Source organism: Amblyomma mixtum, chromosome 4 (genome assembly GCF_055824585.1).
Source record: "Amblyomma mixtum isolate Tamu chromosome 4, ASM5582458v1, whole genome shotgun sequence".
NCBI lineage: Eukaryota > Metazoa > Arthropoda > Arachnida > Ixodida > Ixodidae > Amblyomma > Amblyomma mixtum.
Genome location: NC_143015.1, coordinates 78,865,655 through 78,885,918, shown reverse-complemented (window position 1 = coordinate 78,885,918; position 20,264 = coordinate 78,865,655). Strand labels below are relative to the sequence as shown.

The following is a 20,264-nucleotide window of genomic DNA, read 5'->3' as shown; positions in this document are numbered from 1 at the left end:
GGAGTGTCACAGAAAAAGTGGTCACCTTATATGTGCATTAGAAGCAATGCAATGTGGGAAAGGTGGAGATCATATATCCGCAGACGTGTCGAAGAACGGCTGTGAGAGTGTCAAAGAAAAACTGGTCACCTTATATGTGCAACGCCTCTCGATCTCGAGCATGCAGGATTATTCGAACAACGTAAGCGTTACCTTATTGAGCAAAAAAAGGGATGTCAAGGAATAGAAAAATTACAAGGAGTGGAAACAAGACCACATTCACACAATCAATTAGATGAAAGAAACGTATGAAGAATGTAATTAACCCATATATATATATATATATATATATATATATATATATATATATATATATATATATATATATATATATAAGAGCCGCGAAGGAGAGATAGTTGAGAATACTTTAGCGGCGTATTGCTGATGACACTGCTTTGCTGATTAACTCAAAGGGTGAATTTTAAAGCTTGCTCAATGGCCTAGATTGGTAAAGCGGAACTTGATGCCTCTCTGTATCTTGTAGAGACTTGAATGACGAAAGGGCAATCTTTTTAGGGGGTTATGATAGGCTCTGAGTGCTTGACGCTTTAATGTGAGAAAAGAACGGCCTTGTGATGACAATAGCTACTATTTTTTCACGGAAGCGATCACTCCTACAGCATTCATTGTGTGTTGAACTGTACGCGCAGCTTCAGAGCACTTAGAATCACACAGTGACATGAACGGAAGAGATATAACACAACAGAGCAGTGCCTTCAATCGATATATTTTTATTTTCCAGGTTTGTTCCAGTCGCTACATTCACTTACACATAATGCACTGTGCGGGGGCGCCGAAGAGGACGTTTTGCTCTGTGTATTCGCCTGGAGGAAAATAGGGCCGATCCGTAATGTGCGTTCGTTAAAAAAAATTGCGAAGATGCAAAGAAGCTGTTTCCCGATCCTAAGTCTTCGCAGTAATTAATTTCTTTGGGTATACCTAAATCAAGAACACATCGGCAGAGTCTCAGTATGAGTTGGCAAGCCGCCGCGGTGGCTCAGTGGCTATGGTGCTCAGCTGCTGGCCCGAAAGACGCGGGTTCGATCCCGGTCGCGGCGGCTGAATTTCTTTGGAGGAGAAATTCGAGGTCCGTGTACTGTGCGATGTCAGTGCACGTTAAAGAACCCCAGGTGGTCGATATTTCCGGAGCCCTCCACTACGGCGTCTCTCATAGCCTTAGTCGCTTTGGGACGTTAAACGCCATAAACCAACCATAAGCCAACCAGTATGAGTTGGCGATGCCGTTTGCAACATGTTCTGCGTCCAGGCTCTATAAAATGTTTGGGTAAAGTCATAAATCTGCATTTTCTAGTTTTTCGCTTAGGTCTCTAGCCCCAAAAAACTCGTAGCCTTCATTCTAGCAAATTGTGTGTATCGATTCAGAGAAAACTGGTTAAAAGACGATCCAATCATAGTTCTTTTGAGCCACTTTCCTACTGTGTAAAGCACAGAGAAGAAGAATCCCTGCTCGTCTGCAGCTTGCTCAAACCTCTTTCGACAACATAACGAGTCAGCGCTCACGCACTGTACATAATTTATTTAAATCAAAGTGCCGTGCTAGAGCAAACGTAATAGAAACGGTATTTATGGTACTCACAATGAAGGAAGCAGATGACAACCAGGTGTACAATCATTCTTTCCCTAGAGGCTTGCCAGCGGAACATGTTAATATGACCTCACAAGGTGCCCGGAAGTTTTTTCCGCAGGCGACAGGTGATTTCTGCAAGCACACAGAGAGAAAAAAAAACAGAAAGGGAGGTTTAGAAGCGCTGTAATGAGCAGCTGCAGCAGAGTGGTATTCAGTGATGGATAGAGGACGCTCCTAATGCCTTAAGTTTCTTGTCCTGGGCATGGAGAGAGCGTATTTTTCTTGCATACTTCGGTAGCTATCTTGCGACGTTACTCTTAGCCCTTCTAGATAACGTTTCGGGCACTTGCTACCAGATATCGTAATCTAACAGACCAGCTTACTGTTCTGTGCAATCTTTGTGAAACACATGTATAATGGTCTTTTGCAGTTGCAGCAAGAATATTTGCGCTGGCATTTGCTGTCTTGTTACGTTCGTCCTAATTCTTATTTATCTCTTATGAAGGCCATTAAACACAGAACAACTAATTGCAGACCGTGTAATGATGGTGTAGAGACGGACAAAAATTTTTCAAAGTAAAAAAAAACAGCTGTGCTAACAATAACAAGAAAAAAGAGAATGTTCCGATTGTCGATACAGTATCGATAAGGTCCTGCTCACGGCTGTCCATGAATGCAAATACATTGGCGTGCTGCTACGTCGAGACTTCAGGTGAAACACAAATACAGATAGCATCACATGAAACCTTATAAACCTAGTGTTATTCTTTAAAAGAAGCCTCCGACTTGCTCCCTGATGGTGAACTACTAACCTACAAAATGATCATCAGGTGTATCCTATAATAAGCTAATTTCACGTGGTTCCCATTTACTAAATAACGCATACACAAACTAGAGCGAGTGGAAAGGAAGGCAGTGAGATTCTTTTTTAATAAATGCAAATTAACACACTCTCACACTGAGCTACTCAAGAACGCCTATATTCTCACTCTCTAGTGAACTTTAGGTAGATGCACCAGCTAATTCGCAAGCAAATACAAATACTTCGAGATACGTTAGCCTTCATACAACAAGGACCACAAGGCACAAGGATTCACAAGCGGTAACCGAAAAAACATTTCCCGCAGACGGCTTCAAATTGACATTTTTTCCCTCGAGAGAGAATGAAACTGACTGGATTCTTCAGTTCTTACACCTCTTCAGTGGATAACTTTGTTTCAGTGCTTACGCGCCACTTACATGAAACACCATTACAAAATGTCAATGTTTTTCTTTTCCTTCTCTGTAGCAGTTTTGTCTATAATGCAGTTTATTTCAAGATGGACAACTAATATTAATCTGTATATTTGAAAGCCCATTGTTCTTTTTTAGCGTTTTATTCTTCTCTTACTAAATCCGCTGTAACCCTGTAATAACACTAAAATGTTGTCAGTTAAGGACTATTTCAATGTACCTGTCGAACATATATGTGAACATCCCAAAATACTCCATATAAAATTGCCAGTGCCTGTAAATAAATAAAGAAAGAAATAAATGTACGAAATATTCACCAAAAGGCTAAAAGAGAGACTTGCGTGACGAATGGGGTCATAAATTGGAGGGTGTTGAAATGATTTCACATGGTCTCTATTACTATTCATTATTCACAACAGCGCGCGAAACACGGACAAAAGGGGGGAGAATCGACAAAACGTTGTCGATTCTCCCCCTCAGACTCCCAGGAAGAATGAGTGGGATTGGGGATCGGGGGTACTGGCTTTGGGGAAGGACATTCCCAAAGGTAGTGGAAAAGTGTGGATCTGGGCACGCCACAGGTGGTACAATCAGGAGGAAAGGTGGGGTGAAAGCATGAGAGACAGGGGGGGGGGGGGGGGGGGGGATAAAGCAGCCTTTCTGTAATTGTCGCCATGTGGCGCTGGATGAGGCCGACAAGGTACTGTGGAGTGATGGCAGTGTCATGCGGCTGAGTTTGTAGAATGTTGTGATTTGATGATATGTGGAGAGGCCCGATGAAGCCTGTTCTCAGGACCAAAAAAAAAATATGGAGGGCACTTAAGACTGTTTACGTTGCGAGGTTCACGACAGTAATTCCTTTCTAATGACACACCTACTTATCAGCATACTGGGGTAAGGAAACGCATACACTAGATCCACCATTATTTGCCACGAGGGGGCGCGGTTTGCTTAGCTTGTGTAGTGTTCCTGTATATGCTCCCGCAGGGAGCAGAGTTGCGCGTCTGTTTTCCCTCGCCGCTGCGAACGCCATTCGCCGAGAGGCGATCACATAATTTCCGTGACGTCAAGTGTTCAACACTCAGCGGAGAAGCTGACTTCACAGGCGCAGTGCCGAGCGAACCCTTGTCAGCTCGACGCCTCATGTGAGCCCGCGCTGTCGGCTACATTTCATACATTTTCCGTGTTCACCTGTGACGTCTGGTTTGGTGTGCTGCAGTGGTAGTGACGGACGCAGTCGTCGGCTATGACTGGGTGCAGTGCGCCAAACTGCTGCAACAGCACTGGAAACGGCAAAGCGTTTTAGGCATGCCATGTGGAAGGTCGGCGGCTGAACTGCGTCGGCGGCCGAAGTGGCTTTTGAGAATATGCCGCGATAACGTTAACGATAACGATAACGATAACAGATCTTGATGCCGCGAATAATTTCAGCTAGAAGACAGCAAATCAGCCTATAACCTCTGCTTGAAAAAAATCCAGGATTCGCGAAATGTTTTGATACTGCGGCCTAAGCCGACTCTACGAAGGAGTACAAGAATGCAACGCGGAACGTTAAATTATTTTTTCCGAACAATAAGAATGAAGCAGGCAGGAAAACCTATTACAGTAATCAACAACTATTATAATTTAATAACTAAGTTGAAAAGATAAATAACGCTTTTTTAATAAAAATGAGGAAAGTTAATAATATCAGCGTCTAATAGTACTTTCATGGTCCTTTAAATATTAGTCATTTCACTGCATTTAGCAACGAGGTAGATTTTGTGAAATGTTGTTGGGCAAGCAATTGAGTTTTAAATTTTTTCGTTATGTCAGACTCGCCTGTTCAATGCATTGGAGTTGCTTTAGTCTGCCTCCCTGCAACCAGCCACAGAATTATTTTAATGTGGTTCTAGAGAGATGCGTTTTCGTATTTTCCGCGCATAACTCGCACAGAACACGCGGCGGTGCTAGTGGTGAAAAAGAGAGAGAGAGAGAGGGAAAGGCAGGGATGTTAACCAGAAGGATTCCGGTTGGCTACCCTGCACAGGGGAAGGGAATAAGGGGAATTAAAGAGGAAAGAGAGAAGTAACGGGAAATAATCACAGTCTGTCAAAAAAGTAATTCATCGCTATACTCTTTTTGTTCCGCGCATGAATACAGGACTGGACAGACGCTGTCTCGTCCGGAACGGGAATGGTTGTTCAACTGAAATTGCTTGTTCCAGAAAGAGAAAAACAAAAACTAGTAGGCCGTTTCCAGTATCTCTCCGTCAGTTTGTCATGATTACAATTTGCTGTTAACCTTTGGCGATTTTTTTTTGATGCTGTATGCACACCCTTGGAAAATTATCGATTAGTTTTCATAGTTACGTTTATAAACTTGCCATCGAGTGCAATTTGTACTCAATTAAACCAAAAAGAAGCCGGAGCGCTCTACGCAGCGAGCTCTTTAAGGCAGCCTCGGCTCATGAACGCAGTGGCTTTTCCGCACAGCTTGGAACATAATGGCTAACCTTCGCGCAACTCCGCTCCCTGCGGGAGCATATACAGGAGCACTAAGCTTGTGTACCGAGATGCAGAGGAGGGGCTCATATGTTGTCACCTTCGGATTTATGGGGGATTGGGGCGGCTGATTAGCGTTTACGCTTTCAGCGATCAAGCAAGGAGAGTGGATTTTTTAAACACCTAGGTGCTCTTATTTAATCTTAGCGGCACGTTATTTTCATCTGTGAGGTTAACTGCGTGTGTAACCCTAATGATCGCTCTGGATTGAGTAGAAATAGGGATAGAAGTTTTGTAGTGATATCTATCTTCCACTGAGAACACACGCCTACTAGCCACTGGGCTGTTTGGGCCGATGTGCTGCTCCTACACATGTCTCTAAGGAAATTCGCAAGCCCGTCTGGACAGGGTCTACGTATCATCGGCTCTCCTTACCCCGCACATATCGCGTTTCGCAAAGCCAGCGTCTTTCTCTGATTACAACTTCGTTATTGTGTCTGTTGGTGAAAGCAGCATCCTAACTTCCAACCTCGTTGGGCTCTTTGGAATCTAAATGTTATGCTGATTGGCAACGAGTGTTTTAGAGGGCGCGTAAATTTAGCTTACCATTCTTGTTTCTTAAGGGGAATTCATTTACATGCAGCTTGGGAGATGTTTAAGCGGGAAGTGCGCCTGCATAGCAATTGGAGTTGGTTAGGTTAGGTCCTACTTTAGGAGCGCTGAAGAGAAACAATTGCTGAAAACACAAAACCTTTATAATCGTGATTGTGGCGCTCCTGTTTTGCACTCCGAGGAAATTGCTAGTGTGAAGCGCAAGCTTCAGAAGTTTGGCGCTGAATGCTTCAGGGATGTCCGTACTCTGTCTCATGCCAATTGCGCCTTGCACTCTCCGCAACAAACACGTCAGCCTACACGATGAGTTCCGTCATGTGGCTGCCCAGAGAATATTAGGACTTCACCGCGGTACTTCTTTAGTAACTAGCACGGGTTTAATATTTTTACAATTCGAGAAGTACTACACGTCCTGCTTTTCTTCTTCCTCCCAAGGCTGAGATGCTGAGGGTGTGGCGCGATTCTCCTCCCTTGTAAAGCCCTTTTAAGAGGATAAGTGCTCGATAATTAGTGGCTTTTTAACTTTAGTATAACTAGAAGATATCATTTATCAGTTGCTGCTTGCAAAGACACCTGGGCCTAATGGGCTTTCTTGAAAATTTAGCAACGCCTTTAAGCCCCTCTTGTGTCTGTGTCTAGTTAAGATTTTCGCCGTTAGTCACAATATAGGAGTTGTGCCACAGACGCTTACAAAAAGTAACATTGTATTGATACCAAAGAGCACTTAAAAATAAGAACTGCAACATGTAGAAAGCTATAGGCCCGGGACGTTATCTAAAGTAGACTTAAAGATTTTGAAGTCTAGGCGGATTGGTTAAACTTTGCAATGTCGACTCTCACTGGACGTCATCAGATATGTGGTTGGAGGGGCCCTTCCATTAAAACTAACCTACATATCACCCGGGCAGTTCTACAGTTCTGAAGCAACTACCGGGAATAACTCGAAATGCGTCAAATTAACCTTGCGAAGACCTTTCATCGAGTGCGCCACAATTTTCGTTCTCACCGTTAGAACTGGTTAATGTGGCTTTAGTTGTCTGCGAAGGAAAACGTCTTTTCTACATTAGCTGCTCCACCCACTTCATAGTAAACGGTTCTCTTTAACAACTTGTGTCCATCTTTTAGGTTGTCAAACAGGGGTGCCCATTATCACTACTTTTGTTTGCACTCTACTTAGATACGTTATCTATAAGCGCTCGTCCTTGTCTGTTCCCTCTGCATCCTTGTTGTTTTAGCGCTTCGAAAAATGTCAAATCTGCCCCAATTAGCCCGATCCGCTACCCTATGAGCACTCGGCTGAGTAGTGACACTCGAGGTTTTTGTATCCTTAAACAGCTCGAAGTATTAGCAACTGCAGAATATTTGGCGTTTTTCCGCCCAGACGAGTCCCGCGTGCACTAAATTTTTCGCTTAACCAAGCGTCTCGAAGCAAGTTCGCAGCACGGCAAAACTAGGACAGGAAGAAAACACACATGAGAGGACGGATGCTGTACTTGCAACTAAATAATTATTCAGAAAAACCAAGCATAAGTATAGCGCTATTTTTGACCCTTGGCAGTCAATCGTGTTTGTCCAAAAAGGCCACTTCATTACCATAAAGAAACAAGGACGGAGTGCTGACACATTGAGCACCTGGTTTTCTTTTGTGATACGCCTCAATAATCTTTCTTTCAATCTGGTCATTTTTGGGCGAAAGAAACTTAGTGTTCTGAAGAATGAGGCAGAGTTTTCAGAAAACTAAGTATCTTGAGCGCGGAAAGAATCTAGGTCACGCATAACCGAAAACTAAAATACAGATTATCAAAGTTTCAAGATCAGGACTATTGGAACAGAAAACTGCATCAGCACAGAGTCAATAGCCCTCAACGATTGCGAAATGGAATGGTGGGTATCCCTGCTCAGAATATAGACAGGAATTCGGAGGCAGTTTTCGGATGGAAATTGTTTATTTCTTTCTTTACTCTCTCATACAATCCTGTTCTGTACAAAAACGCCACATTCCTTGAAACAAATAAGTTCAAAGTACGTACTTCGTACGGCTATGATGCACTGCGAGTTCTTGAAACTCATGCGAACCAACTGAAAACACCCTTTCGAGGGCGACTGGTGGAGGGCAAGTTATGAATGTTACATTTTTAAACCACGCCGTAAGCTTAGTTGCAATGCCTAATTCATCCCATCCTCGAAACTGTTTCGTGGGGGACGTTCTGGATCTGAACCATGAGCTTTCAATGCGCAACTACCGTTGCAGTGGCAGATTTTAATTCTGCTTGCGTTAGCCTATTACTTGCAGAGCGAGAAGTAAAATCAACTGTATCGATGTCTCGATGTTTTGCTAGTTTACACTACATGGGCTGTTAATTAATCAATGTCTGTTTTCCAACTCTCTTCACAGTTACCCCATGAAAAGATAATTAATTGCACAATGGCACCGCATGCTACAAATGACAAGAAAATACTAAGGAAGAGTAAATTTTTTTAGTGTGTTTAAATTCTAACAGTTCCTTCGGAGATGCGTGCACAAGGATGTTTTGGTGCCAGTGGTTATTTTTTAAAAAAATGTCAAAGGCAGTGCCTGTGGGCATCGTAACTGCCTAACTAAGCCGAAAAATATAAGAGAGGACGAATACAGCTCACGCTAATGTCTTGAACCAAATAAACCAAACTTTGAATGCACGAGGCCGTCCAACAGTTATTATTTCGCTTTGACAACTTAGTAGCGTGAGCGGAGACTGGTTTTCCATGTCTAGATTGCAGCGACGCTGAACTTTTTTGAGGAGATTCGATATTGTCGTTGGGGCTTTCCCCATATAATCTCGAAAGTATCTTGCACAATTTCGTTATCTTGGGGGGGGGGGGGGGGGGTGAATTCCTCGCTGCTGTCCTCGCATGCTATACAAGATTGATTCACACGATGGACCGGGGACCAGGTGTCACGTGACTTCCTACTTCCGCCCCGTTAGGTCCGCGCCTGTTCACTGCAGAGAAAATGTCCACATGCATGCCTAAATATGTAAAGCGCTTACTCTTGCCTTCTCGTTTCGGATGTGGCAATAAGAGGCTAAGGCGTCCGCAAGGGCTTTCTGCATGCTACATCCGTCAACATCGCAGGCCAGGCGCGAAGACCAAGCTGCAGAAGTGGGGCGTCGTGTGATGCCTGGTCTGCGGACCAACGATCCACCTTTCGAACCACCTTCACCACAGGAAAAAACTAAAAACTTCCTCCCGCTCTTAATCTTAATTCTGAATTTTAACTCTTACAATCTGAACTCTCTAATTAATAATTGAGAAACAAAATAACCCTATTTTCTTGGATGAAATTCGTTACGACAAAGGAGGTATAAAGTTAAAAAAGAAAATCGCATGATTTTGAGCAAAACTAGATTTCAGGTCAGCGAATGGAGCAAAATTTGCTGTGGGTTATGGTTTATGGGGGTTTAACGTCTGCAAGCGACTCAGGCTCACCTGCTCTACGGAACGGTGAAAAATCATGAGCACTGGTCGGCGCTTTCATTTAAGCGCATATTGTTGCAAAAACGCAGCCTGGAGTGTACAGCGACCGTTGACCCGGGAAAATAGAGGTGCACGAATAAAAAGTACCTTCCAATGACCTGGACGTTCCGAATGGCAGCAGCAATTTTCGATATCCTGTTTCTGTGTTCTAGTTTCGATAACAGAATTAAACTGTGACACGAAAAAAACAAATCCGCCCAGCACTTCCATGCACTCACATGGAACGGTATGTTTTAGTGGTACAAGCGCTAAAAAGCTGCGCATTCGTTCTCGTCACCAAAATAAGAACAATTTTTTTAGCATTTGTACTTTATATCTCCGGCTGAATTTCAAATCTATATGCTACAATTTATAGTTTGCCCAAAAAGCTCTGCTGCTTTGTGCCGTCTGTAATACCACAATGTAAGGTTCATGCTAGGCACTCCTGTGAGGAACATCAGAGTATATTGGCTAATGTATATTAGTGCTATGACACGGAAATTCAAGTAAATGCACTTTCTTTCACCTCCTCAAAGGAGACGTACTCTCGTGAGAAATATGAGAAGGAATGAGCTTTAAGCACAACATTGCAAATTTCTTGGTTTCTTTTCTGACTTTAGTATTCCTTTCGGTTGTTGTAAGCGAAGACGTAAACTATTCAGTAAGCAAACAGTCTCTATCACACATAGTTACATAGTAATGAATGAACGAATGCTCAAACTTAGTTCCGTCTCATATTACTGACCTCTGTTCTTGCGGCGATCTCTTAGCGGGTATGGAATTCGGCTGATAAGCCAAAAAACGCGCATTCGGATTGCAGCCATGGCGGTGGCATTGCGCCGCCGTGGTTCGTTTTCTTTGTGATTTCAGTGATTGCTAAAGCATTTGCGGAAGTCGAAATTAATGCGAAATATCCGTATGAGTTCTTAGAATTTCGAAAACACAGTTACTCTCGGCGCTGTGGCCCAACGAATTCTCGCTACATCGCGCTAAAATACATGCACTTTCTAGAAGCATGTAGGCAAAGCAACCTCTTCAGTGCACGTAACCGATCGAAAGAGCCGAAATTTGTTGGACCACACTGCCGAGGGTAAACGCATTTTCGAAACTCTTAGAACTGATATGTGTCTCACTTCAGTGATGAAGACGAAGTGTGGCAGGTGCTCTTCACGCACTCGCACTCACAAGAGAAGAGGATGAAGTAGAGAGAATACAGATCGGCTCGACCGTGTGCTGCGTGTACTGCCTCTTAATTTCTAATTAACCCTACATACGGTACAACATATTTTGGCGAACAGTATGGGACTTCTTGTCCGGCCATGTCGCAGATGTACAGTGAGTGGTTTGAGCAACTACCGCGTCGCTGATGGTTGCCTCTTGTAGCTCTTCTAAATTCACAGCTGGGGATAGCAGGCAGACAAAATCGTCGTCAATTGCGTCAAACTCCGCTCACTACATGATGTGGTCGGTACGGGAAGGCGAGACAGAGCATCCGCAACCTAATTGTCATTGCCTTTACGGTATTCTACAGCATAGTTGTAGCGCAACAGGCGAGCCGACCAATGTGAAATTCCCAACGGCCGATGTGCCGTTCGTTTCGTCGACAGCAAAGTGACAATTGCACTGTGGTCGGTGCGTAGAGCAAAAGGCTGGCCACACAAATACGCGTGCCAGCGTTCGCACGCCCAAACGCAAGCCCACAGAGTACTTTCTTTCTTGGTGTGTCAAAGTACGGCACACAAACACAACAATTTGCAAGGAATGGCCGTTGTCTTGCTGAAGCCCCGCCACAAGGCCATATCCGGAAGCGTCAGTGGCTAGGACCACGGCAAGGGCAGGGTAAAAAAAAGTGCAACACGTCGCATGACGTCAACATGGACTTCAGTAGTTTAAAACTTGAATCCACAGCAGCGGTCCAAGCGAAGGCTGAGTCGCTTCCACGAAGTAGGGCGGCATAGGCTCAACGACGTCGGAGTAATGCGGGATAAACTTGGAGTAGAAACCAATATGTCCAAGGAGGGAGCGAAGCTCACCGATGTAGGATAGAGCCGGAGACTTCGTAATTGCCTCGAGGGCGGAAGAAAGTGGAAACAGTTCTTCACCGCTGACAACGTGCCACACGAAAGCGAGCTTCCAAACATCGAAGCCACGTTTGTGCTTCAGCTTGAGTCCGGCATGGGACAGGCGCTCGAGAGCAGTACGAAGGTTGGTCAGGAGCTTCTGCCGGATGGTGCCATGGACTATGGTGTAGTCGATGTAAAAGAGGACACCCTTGCTCCCTTTTTTGGAATGAAGTGCACCATCTTCTAAAAAGCCAGAGGCGCCGAAGCAAGGCCGAAACAAACTCGCATGAAGCGGAAGAGGCCATCATGGGTAAAGAATATGGTCGATTACCGACTCTCAGGGATCGGCGGTACCTGATGGTAAGCCGAGGCGAGGTCCAACTTCGAAAAACGCTGAGACCCGGCCAAGCTACGTAGAAGTTCCGTTTGAGGCAAGAGAAAACTGTAGACACGTACAGGCGCAAAAAAAAAACACGGACAGAGAAGAGACTTGAACAACACGAGCGCTCGTGTTGTTCAAGTCTCTTCTCTGTCCGTGTTTTTTTGCGCTTGTACGTGTCTGCTATGAACCAACTAGCCCAAAGGTCTGTGCTCCTGAGAAAATTGTAAACCGCAATATCCTTGTTCGGCTCATGCAAATCCACGCACATCCTAATGGAGCCGTCCTTTTTCGAGCAACGACTGTCGAATAAATGCACTTGGAAGCGTCGACCCGTTCAATGATGTCTTGAGCTTCAAGCTTCCGGAGTTCCTCGGACAGCCGCCGTGGTGGCTCAGTGGCTATGGTGCTCGGCTTCTGGCCCGAAAGACGCGGGTTCGATCCCGGCCGCGGCGGTTGAATTTTTTTGGAGGAGAAATTCGAGGCCCGTGTACTGTGCGATGTCAGTGCACGTTAAAGAACCCCAGGTGGTCGAAATTTCCGGAGCCCTCCACTACGGCGTCTCTCATAGCCTTAGTCGCTTTGGGACGTTAAACCCCATAAAGCAACCAACCAGTTCCTCGGACACTTGTTGTCGAATGGCAAACGGGAACCGTCGGTGCTTCCAAGCAACAGGAAAAACGGAATCCTGCACTCTGATTTTATGAAAGTAGCCACGGGCAACTCCGAATTCTTTGAAGAAGTGATGTTCGAAGTGTATACACGCAGCTCATGAGTCAACAGAGGCGTATCTGGTGTCCTAGAAAGACATTCCAACGATGCACCTTTGATCTTCATTTGCAGGGCTGCAATCGATTCCAGACTCAGCAGCGTTGTTCCTCCCAAGACAACGTATAACAGGATGCAGGTGATACGGTTGTGGAACTTTGCTGTGGCAACAAAACACCTCTGGACTATAATCCGAGGCTTTGACTAGTCCAAGAACTGAACTGTGGTTGATTTAAGTAGGAAGGTAGGAGCGAAGACTCGGTGGTACAGGTCTTCAGAAAGAGTAGACACGGATGAGTCGGTGTCAATCAGGAAGCGTATAGACTTGCCTTCAGTCAAGGCCGAGGCAAAAATCATTCTTGGTGGGAACAGCCGAAAACACAAAACGCAGACACAGAAAGGAACAACCTCGTTCCTTTCTGTGTCTGCGTTTTGTGTTTTCGGCTGTTCCCACCAGGAAGTATGAACCAACTAGCTCAGTTTTCTACTCTTTTAACGAGGCAAAAATTTCGTTTTTTTTTAGATTTAACCTTGAGAATAGACGCACTGCTGGAGTCCTCCGGCATCGATGGTGTGTCAGCAGTATCTGCGACTCGCTGAACTTGAACCGGATTCTCGGACGACTTGCAGAGGAAGTCTAAATGGCCCATCTTGCCGCACCGACGACACTATCGTTTGCGGGCTCGTCATGTGAGGTTGTTCGCCAGGTGGGCCGTAGAACGGCAACGGTAGCACATTCGCTCTGATATTGCAGAAGAAATTGGGCGAATACGAAGTGTGGTGGGTGCGTTGCACACATTCTCACGCAGAAGAAAAAAGGAAGAAGTAGAGGGAATACAGGTCAGCTCAACCGCATGCTGCGTGTACTGCTTCTTAATTTATAATTCACTCTTCTTACGATATAACGGTTTCCATGGGCTACACGCCTCTCAAGGATTAAGCAGCCCTACAGTAATAGTTAAAAAGTTAATTATTCAACACTAACCAACCAGCCTGCTGGTTAGAACGCATGAGCTGTATTCTGATGGACTACACCACTGAATGGCATGCTGAAAAAAGCGCTCTTCGAATTCGAAAAGCCTATTTTGAAAAGAAGTGTGTAAATTGTTAGGAGAACCAATTTGTATATGATTTCAATTTGTGATACAGACAGAGCGTGCAATATACAATTTTGCGCTTTTAAGATTCACTTCAATGGTATTGACAAAAAAAACACCTAATGTTTCGCACTCTGGTAGAATAGATGCATGAAATTCGTACCGACAGCAACATAACTGAAAAGCTTTAGGCTGAAAATCCGAGCACGCTGTATCATTAACAAATTCGTCACAGCTTTTTTTTATCCATCTCAGTGCCTTGTAGTTGAACGCTGAGAAACGCTGAGGAACGAAGAGGAACGCTGAGAGATTTCTGTTGTTTAGCGCGCAGAACCCAGGTAATCCCCTTTCAAATCATATTCCCCACAGTGGCCGCTGTGTGAAAGGTCGAGGAGGCCATATTTCGATAGAGGCAAAACGCGAACACTTCAGTATGCTATGTCATGTCAGTCCACGACAAATTTCGATACGTGGTCGATAATAATCTTCTGCTCTTTGCTTCTTCGTCCCGATAGCCCATATACAGATCTGGAACATGAAATAACTAGTGCCCACTTTTGAGCTTTTCAAATTAACAAGACTTTCGTTTAGATCCGGCCGTATGCATAATTCTCTTTGCCAGATATTAGAGACATGTTTGGCGAGAAAGAAGATTAAAATTAAATGACAGCTTTTTGCGCATTGCCTTGACAAAGCCGCTAGCCTCCTAAAGCCCACTAGTATCCTACGTGCGTATATCCTGCACAGTATATAAAGATTAGTGATTTTTTTCTGCTTTTATGCGAGAGCAAAAGGCAAACGATGCATTTGGTTGCTCCCTGCTAGTTTTTATTACGCCAGTCGTTTTCGTAAAAAAAAAAGAAGGCAAATTTCTTGCCTTGGCTCATTTATGTCTATGCTTATGTCATTTATGCTTATTTATGTCATTTATTGGCCATTCCTACAGCGACCACTGTTAAAACCCTTTTCCTGAGTTTAGCGTCCTTGTAGTAGTTGTAGCAGTCGCAGTAAAGGGCAATTCACACTATCGAGTCGTGGAGGTAGCGCGACAAGTTTACATCGATTTGGTCCGCTTCATCCTCGCTATCCTATTGCTTTGAAAAACGCGGCTAATTGATCGAAATCGGTCCCGCGACGTTTGTGAGTCGCTAGTGTGAATCAGCTTTTACACTGGCGAGTCAGAAACATTGTGCGACCAATTTAGATCGATTAGCTACTGTTTACGGAGCATAGCAAATCAATTTAAACCTGTCGTGGGACCTCCGTGCCTTGCCAGTGTGAATCCAACTTAACTGGAGGATGTTAGACAGGGGAAGGGAAGTACAGGCTGGTTGCCGTGGAAAAATTCAGCAGGATACGGCGAGAGCCCAGGAATGCGCATTCGGAGGGAGGTTGCCATAGAAGCCACCTTAGGGTGGTGAACGTGGAAGAAGAGTGTCTCGAGAGGGGCGAAACGTATAACCGTAGGCGGGGTGGGGTTGTCACCGGGAAAACCCGAAGGTTGGGTACTATGCAAGGAGGACAGAGAGTGTAGCGAGAGCGGCGGAATGTCAGTGCACTGACAGCAACTCTGTCAGTGCCGACATTCAGCTGGGCCAAAGGTTTGGCGAGTTACCAAAGCAACACGCTTCTACGCGGCACTCTGGTGGTGGTGGTGAAAAAAATTATTAAGAAAGGACAGGAGGTATGCTTGGATCAGCCCGTAAGGGACCGATCCTTACAAACACTAGGTGGAGGTCCCTAGTATGGGACCCCAGTGGCGGTGGCCGCCGCCCGGGCGCGCCCGACTAAGGTTTGTGATAGGTGGCTGACACTATGTGATAGGTGTCAGAAGATACCGCACTGCAGTCCGGCCAGCTGCCGTTAAAGGAGGGGTCAAAATGCTTTAGTGCTGCCGGGCACAGCAATGTATTGGTGAGAAGGCGGAGAAGGAGCCGCTCATCCGCCTTCTTGAGGCCTTTACATGGGCTAGGGTAAAGGCGATGACTGTTTTGAGAATAGGTTGTAATTTCTTTGAATGTAGACACCGGATTAAAATCGGGTTCCTGATCGGGTGGGGAGAAGAAAACAGCCCGGTGAGAGAGCGCGCGGCCGGCTACGTCTGCTCCCTCGTTTCCTGCCAACCCCTGATGAGCAGGAGCCCATATAAGGGGACGGTGTGCGGGGTCCGTATCCCGTATGCAATTTTGGTATATTCGATAGGCTAGGAAGGAAGTGCAGCCTTGTTCGGCGTTCCGACAGGCCCCTCGCGAGTCGGTGATTATGTATTTTGAATTGGAATGTGAGGCCGCGAGAGCAATCGCGACCTCTTCTGCTTGTGTTGCACTTCTGGCTCTGAATGTGGGGCCGTTAACTGTGTTGCTCTCGTGAACTACCGCGACCGTGTACCATCCCCCGTGGTGAGGACCGGAGGCGTCCACGTAGTATACACCTGTTTTGTTGCCATAATGTCAGGCTAGCGCCTCCGCTTGTGCAAGGCGCCGACCATTATGGTCTTCGTGTGACATGTTTGCTGGAAGAGGCCGCACTTGGAGGGCACGTCTCCACAGTTCTGGGATGTGAAACCTGTCTTCCATTGGAGGGGTGTGTTGGATATGGAGTCGAGCAAGAAGGCGGCGACCCGACTCCGTTAGCGACAAGCGCGTGTACTGGTTTTTAAGGTGCGCCTTCCGGAGCTCCCGGAAAGTATACGCCACCCCAAGAGCCATAAGCCGCCTGTTTGAAGTAACGATGGGGAGGTCAAGGGCACGCTTAATAATTTTGCGAAGGATGACCTCAAGCGCATCCTCCTCTTGTTTGCTTAGGTAGGGATAAGCAAACGAATGCAGAATTCGACTGGTTACAAAGGCGTTTGCCAGCCACAAGACATCATTACTTCGTAGCCCCCCGCGTTTGTTGGAAACCCGGCGAACCATACGGCCCACCTGGTCCCGCACCTTTTGGAGTTTGGCCAATGTAGTGTCTGGCCGTCTGTGTCTGTGGTTCCTCTGGCGCTTCTGTCGAGGGTGTTCGGGCTTGGCACTTGATCCCTCGTTTTCTGAGCAATCCCTCTTCATGCAATGCTCCAATGTCCGCGAAGAAGTTGCCCGCCAGCTTTCTCTTCTGCGCCACGTTCAAGACCCTGTGTGCCCTACTGCCCGCCTAGCGCCGTCCCTCGTGCCGGCTGTCTGCTGTGTTTTTCAGGAGCAGGTCGCTGCAGTACTGCCATCCAGACACGCGTTCTCCTGTGCCAGCTCCACTCACCTGTGCTGAAGCCGTAACCCGGACACCGCGCTTGCTCACCCAACCTGCGTGTCGCCGCAGCCCTGCCTATTATGTTCCATCGTCGCCCGTGCCACCTACGTCAGCCTCGTTCCCCGCACCCGTCGACACCCTACGAACCGTTGGCGCACCGACAACCGTCGGCCAATCTGCTATGCTTGCGGGCTTCCGTGTCATGTCGCGCGTCTTTGTCGTCAGCGCTTTCCTCGTTCTGGTGATGATGTGCGCCCGTGCAGACACGATCAAGAGCTGCCCTTGCCCACTCGTTCTTTTGGTTCGTCTATGCCTCGCACACCGTGTCAAACTCGCATACGTTCAATGTCCCCAATGCTCCGGCGATCGGATCTCCTCCCTGAGAAAAAATGAATGCCGCAGTTCCGGAGGCATGAAGTGCGTATTTTGCGAACTAGTTTGCAACACATGGATTTAGGCCTCCTCATCTATCATTTCGTACCGTCTTATGCCCTGAGACAATCAATATCGCATTAAAAAAAACCGCTAGATCATCGTGGCCGCAGACCACCTCACGCGTTACGTAGAGACATCGGCTCTTCATCTGATACCGCCCACTATATTGCTTCCTTCATGCTACACATTCTTGTTCTTGGTCATGGCACTCCGAAAGAAGTGCAAAGTGACCACGGCCATGTTTTTCTCTCGGACGCCGTCGAGGCCCTGCTAAAGCAATGCCAAATCCTTCTTCGCTGTACCAAAGCCTATTAACGCCAAACCAGCGGCATGACTTGGCGGTTCAACCGCTGACTCATTGACATGCTCGCCATGTACGTTAATGCCACCCAGTCCAACTGGGACGAAGTACTGCTTTCGTCCCGTACGCATATAGTACGGCTACGCAGACAACGACGGGGTTTCCTCCTTTCTTTCTCTTATATTGCCGGGAGCCTACATCCACCGTGGACACCATCCTTCACTGTCACCCTGAGCCTTCATAGACCACATCACTATCCGACGCTCACCTGTATGCCGAAGAATGCCGGCAACTTTCACGCTCTTTCAATACACAGCTCCAGTGGTACCAGAAGCAGCGTCGGATTCCTCGTACCCTCCCGCGTCCTATCCCTCCGGTGCACTCGTTTGGCTCTGGGTGCCTTCCTCCACTCGCAGCCTCACCGCGGAACTGCTTTCTCACTGTCACGGACCTTACCGCATTCTGAAAAAAATTTCTCCCGTGGAATACAAACTCGAGCCCCTCGCTCCCTCTTCCGACCACCGTCACCGGGAACACGAAACTGTGCACGTCCAGCGCCTCAAGCCTTCTTATGACCCGTCGATGCTTTCCTCCCGGTAAGTCGCCATCATTTCTCCTTTTTCGCCGGGGAAGTCACTCTAATGCGACCGAGCGGCAGCAGTTCAAACAGCGCAGCGAAGAGGTCAACGAAGTGCAATCGGAATCCTGAGTGTCCGCTATGCACCCTTGTCAGTCTCCCACCCTGGGTATGTGCCGTTAATCCTGAGGACATCATCATCATCATAATTTTCATCAGTGGCACCTGTGAGTGTGTCCGTTGCGACGGTCTTCGATCAGCGGCCAACGAACTGCTTTTCGAATAAACACCTTTACAGTTTACATATTTGATGCGTTCATACTGTAACGCGCTCGCAGCCGCACCGTCTGCCAGAGAAGGCTTACTATCACGTTTGTACTGCCCCAAACTGCAAATTTTACTTTCGCTTGTTATGCAGAACGCGACGCCACCGATCCAATGCCTCGAGCCGGCAGCTGTACACTGGCAGGCACACACAAGTGACATTGTAAATGGTAAACGTGGAGAGAAACAAGCAAAAAATCTTGACAAAGTGAGATCGTCTTCTAACCTACTCCGCGGCTTTTCCTTAAAAGAGAAGAGGCAAAGTTATCTTGTGGAGACTTGTTGCTTGTTGTTGTGAAAGGAACTGCTGAAAGGACACGGCGTAAAGTAAAGCGGTGAAATCGCTTTTCTACGACGGCTGCCTTCTTGCTACTGTTTATAGCTTTAAACGATACTTCCTGCACCGGTGCGTTTTGGGGCCGATTCCTAAAAGCCATTGGACTTAACAAATTTGCGACCATTGGTTGGTGAAGGGCCGTTTTAGTTTCACTTCCTGTAGCATGTTCAATACCGCCAGTAAGTTAATATAGGACAGGATGAACAAAGCCTTTATCAAGAGTGGTTTAGCCAGTGTCCCAAATTGTGGCTCGAAATGGTACTTTGGTTCGCGTGCTACTCTTCATGAGCATTGTTTTCAGCTCACACTTCACCAGTGGTGCCCTCTTGTGCAGAAAACATCAGGATCATAATAACTTTTTGTACAAATTGCTGGCTTGTCTGATTCAAATTTTGGCAACTGAAATTTACTCGAAATGCGGGCTCTTACAACAAATCTGGTATAAAGGGAAACACGGCTTCAAACAGGACAAAAGTTGTTCCATTGTCGTTTCTCAACATAGCAATATTCTAGCACTTTAAAATCAGCCAAGCGATCACTCTTTTAATGCTACAGTATTACGATGGTCGTGGAGGCGAAAACTGTCCGGTGGTTTCGACGTCTGTGGGACGCCTCCGCCCGGCAGTTGGGGTTTAGAGGAACTTGGCTCTCACCACATGCCCCTCGTCAACCTTCCACTTCTCCCTTTGCCCCTCTCCCCGGTCGAGGAGTCAGACACCTGTAGTAGAATTACTCAGCAAACAGGAAAATGACTAAGAAAATGACTCAGACAACCACAGTTCTACATGCAAAATATACAGCCCTGAGGAACAATGTTTGCGAAAGGTGGCTCCGCAAGAGCAACCTGGATCTCAGAAGCCCCACCGGTAGCTGTGATTGAAGCAGCCATCTGCAAGTGTAGTGGCGCTTCACTTACCTACAGCGCCCCTGCGGCGATGATGGTATGAAGAATTGCAGCGATCTAACAATGCGGCGCATTTTGTGTAGTTGCAAAGTCGGAATTGGAAAAATCTCAGTTCCATTAAGTTGGGGAGTAACATGCAATGGGCTCAGAATGAAAACCGAATCATAACTGGAATAGAATCAGAACTGGAACAAATTGGCGAGCGAAAGAAGCATGCTGTCGCATTTTTACCACATTAATAAGATTTATCACCGAAAATTTTTCTTTGTGCTATTCCCGCTGCAGTCTTGCACCGACAGCGTCACTATGCACGCCACTATCAAGTCCTGAATGGGATATTATTGCTTAAGCCATAAATACAAACACCCTTTGTTTAAAAGGCCCAGGTTTTAAACGCC

The 20,264-nt window shown here is 46.4% G+C and overlaps 1 protein-coding gene across 1 annotated transcript in view; it reads right to left on the bottom strand.

Annotated features, from left to right (window-relative positions):
• LOC149347144 (2-Hydroxyacid oxidase 1-like) overlaps window positions 1-20,264 on the bottom strand; it is a 49,164-nt gene that overhangs the window by 17,345 nt on the left and 11,555 nt on the right. The window contains exon 2 of the mRNA XM_089586898.1: window positions 1,637-1,759. Coding sequence (XP_089443024.1) covers window positions 1,637-1,703 — 67 coding nt within the window. The 5' untranslated portion in view covers window positions 1,704-1,759. The remainder of the gene's footprint in view (window positions 1-1,636; window positions 1,760-20,264) is intronic.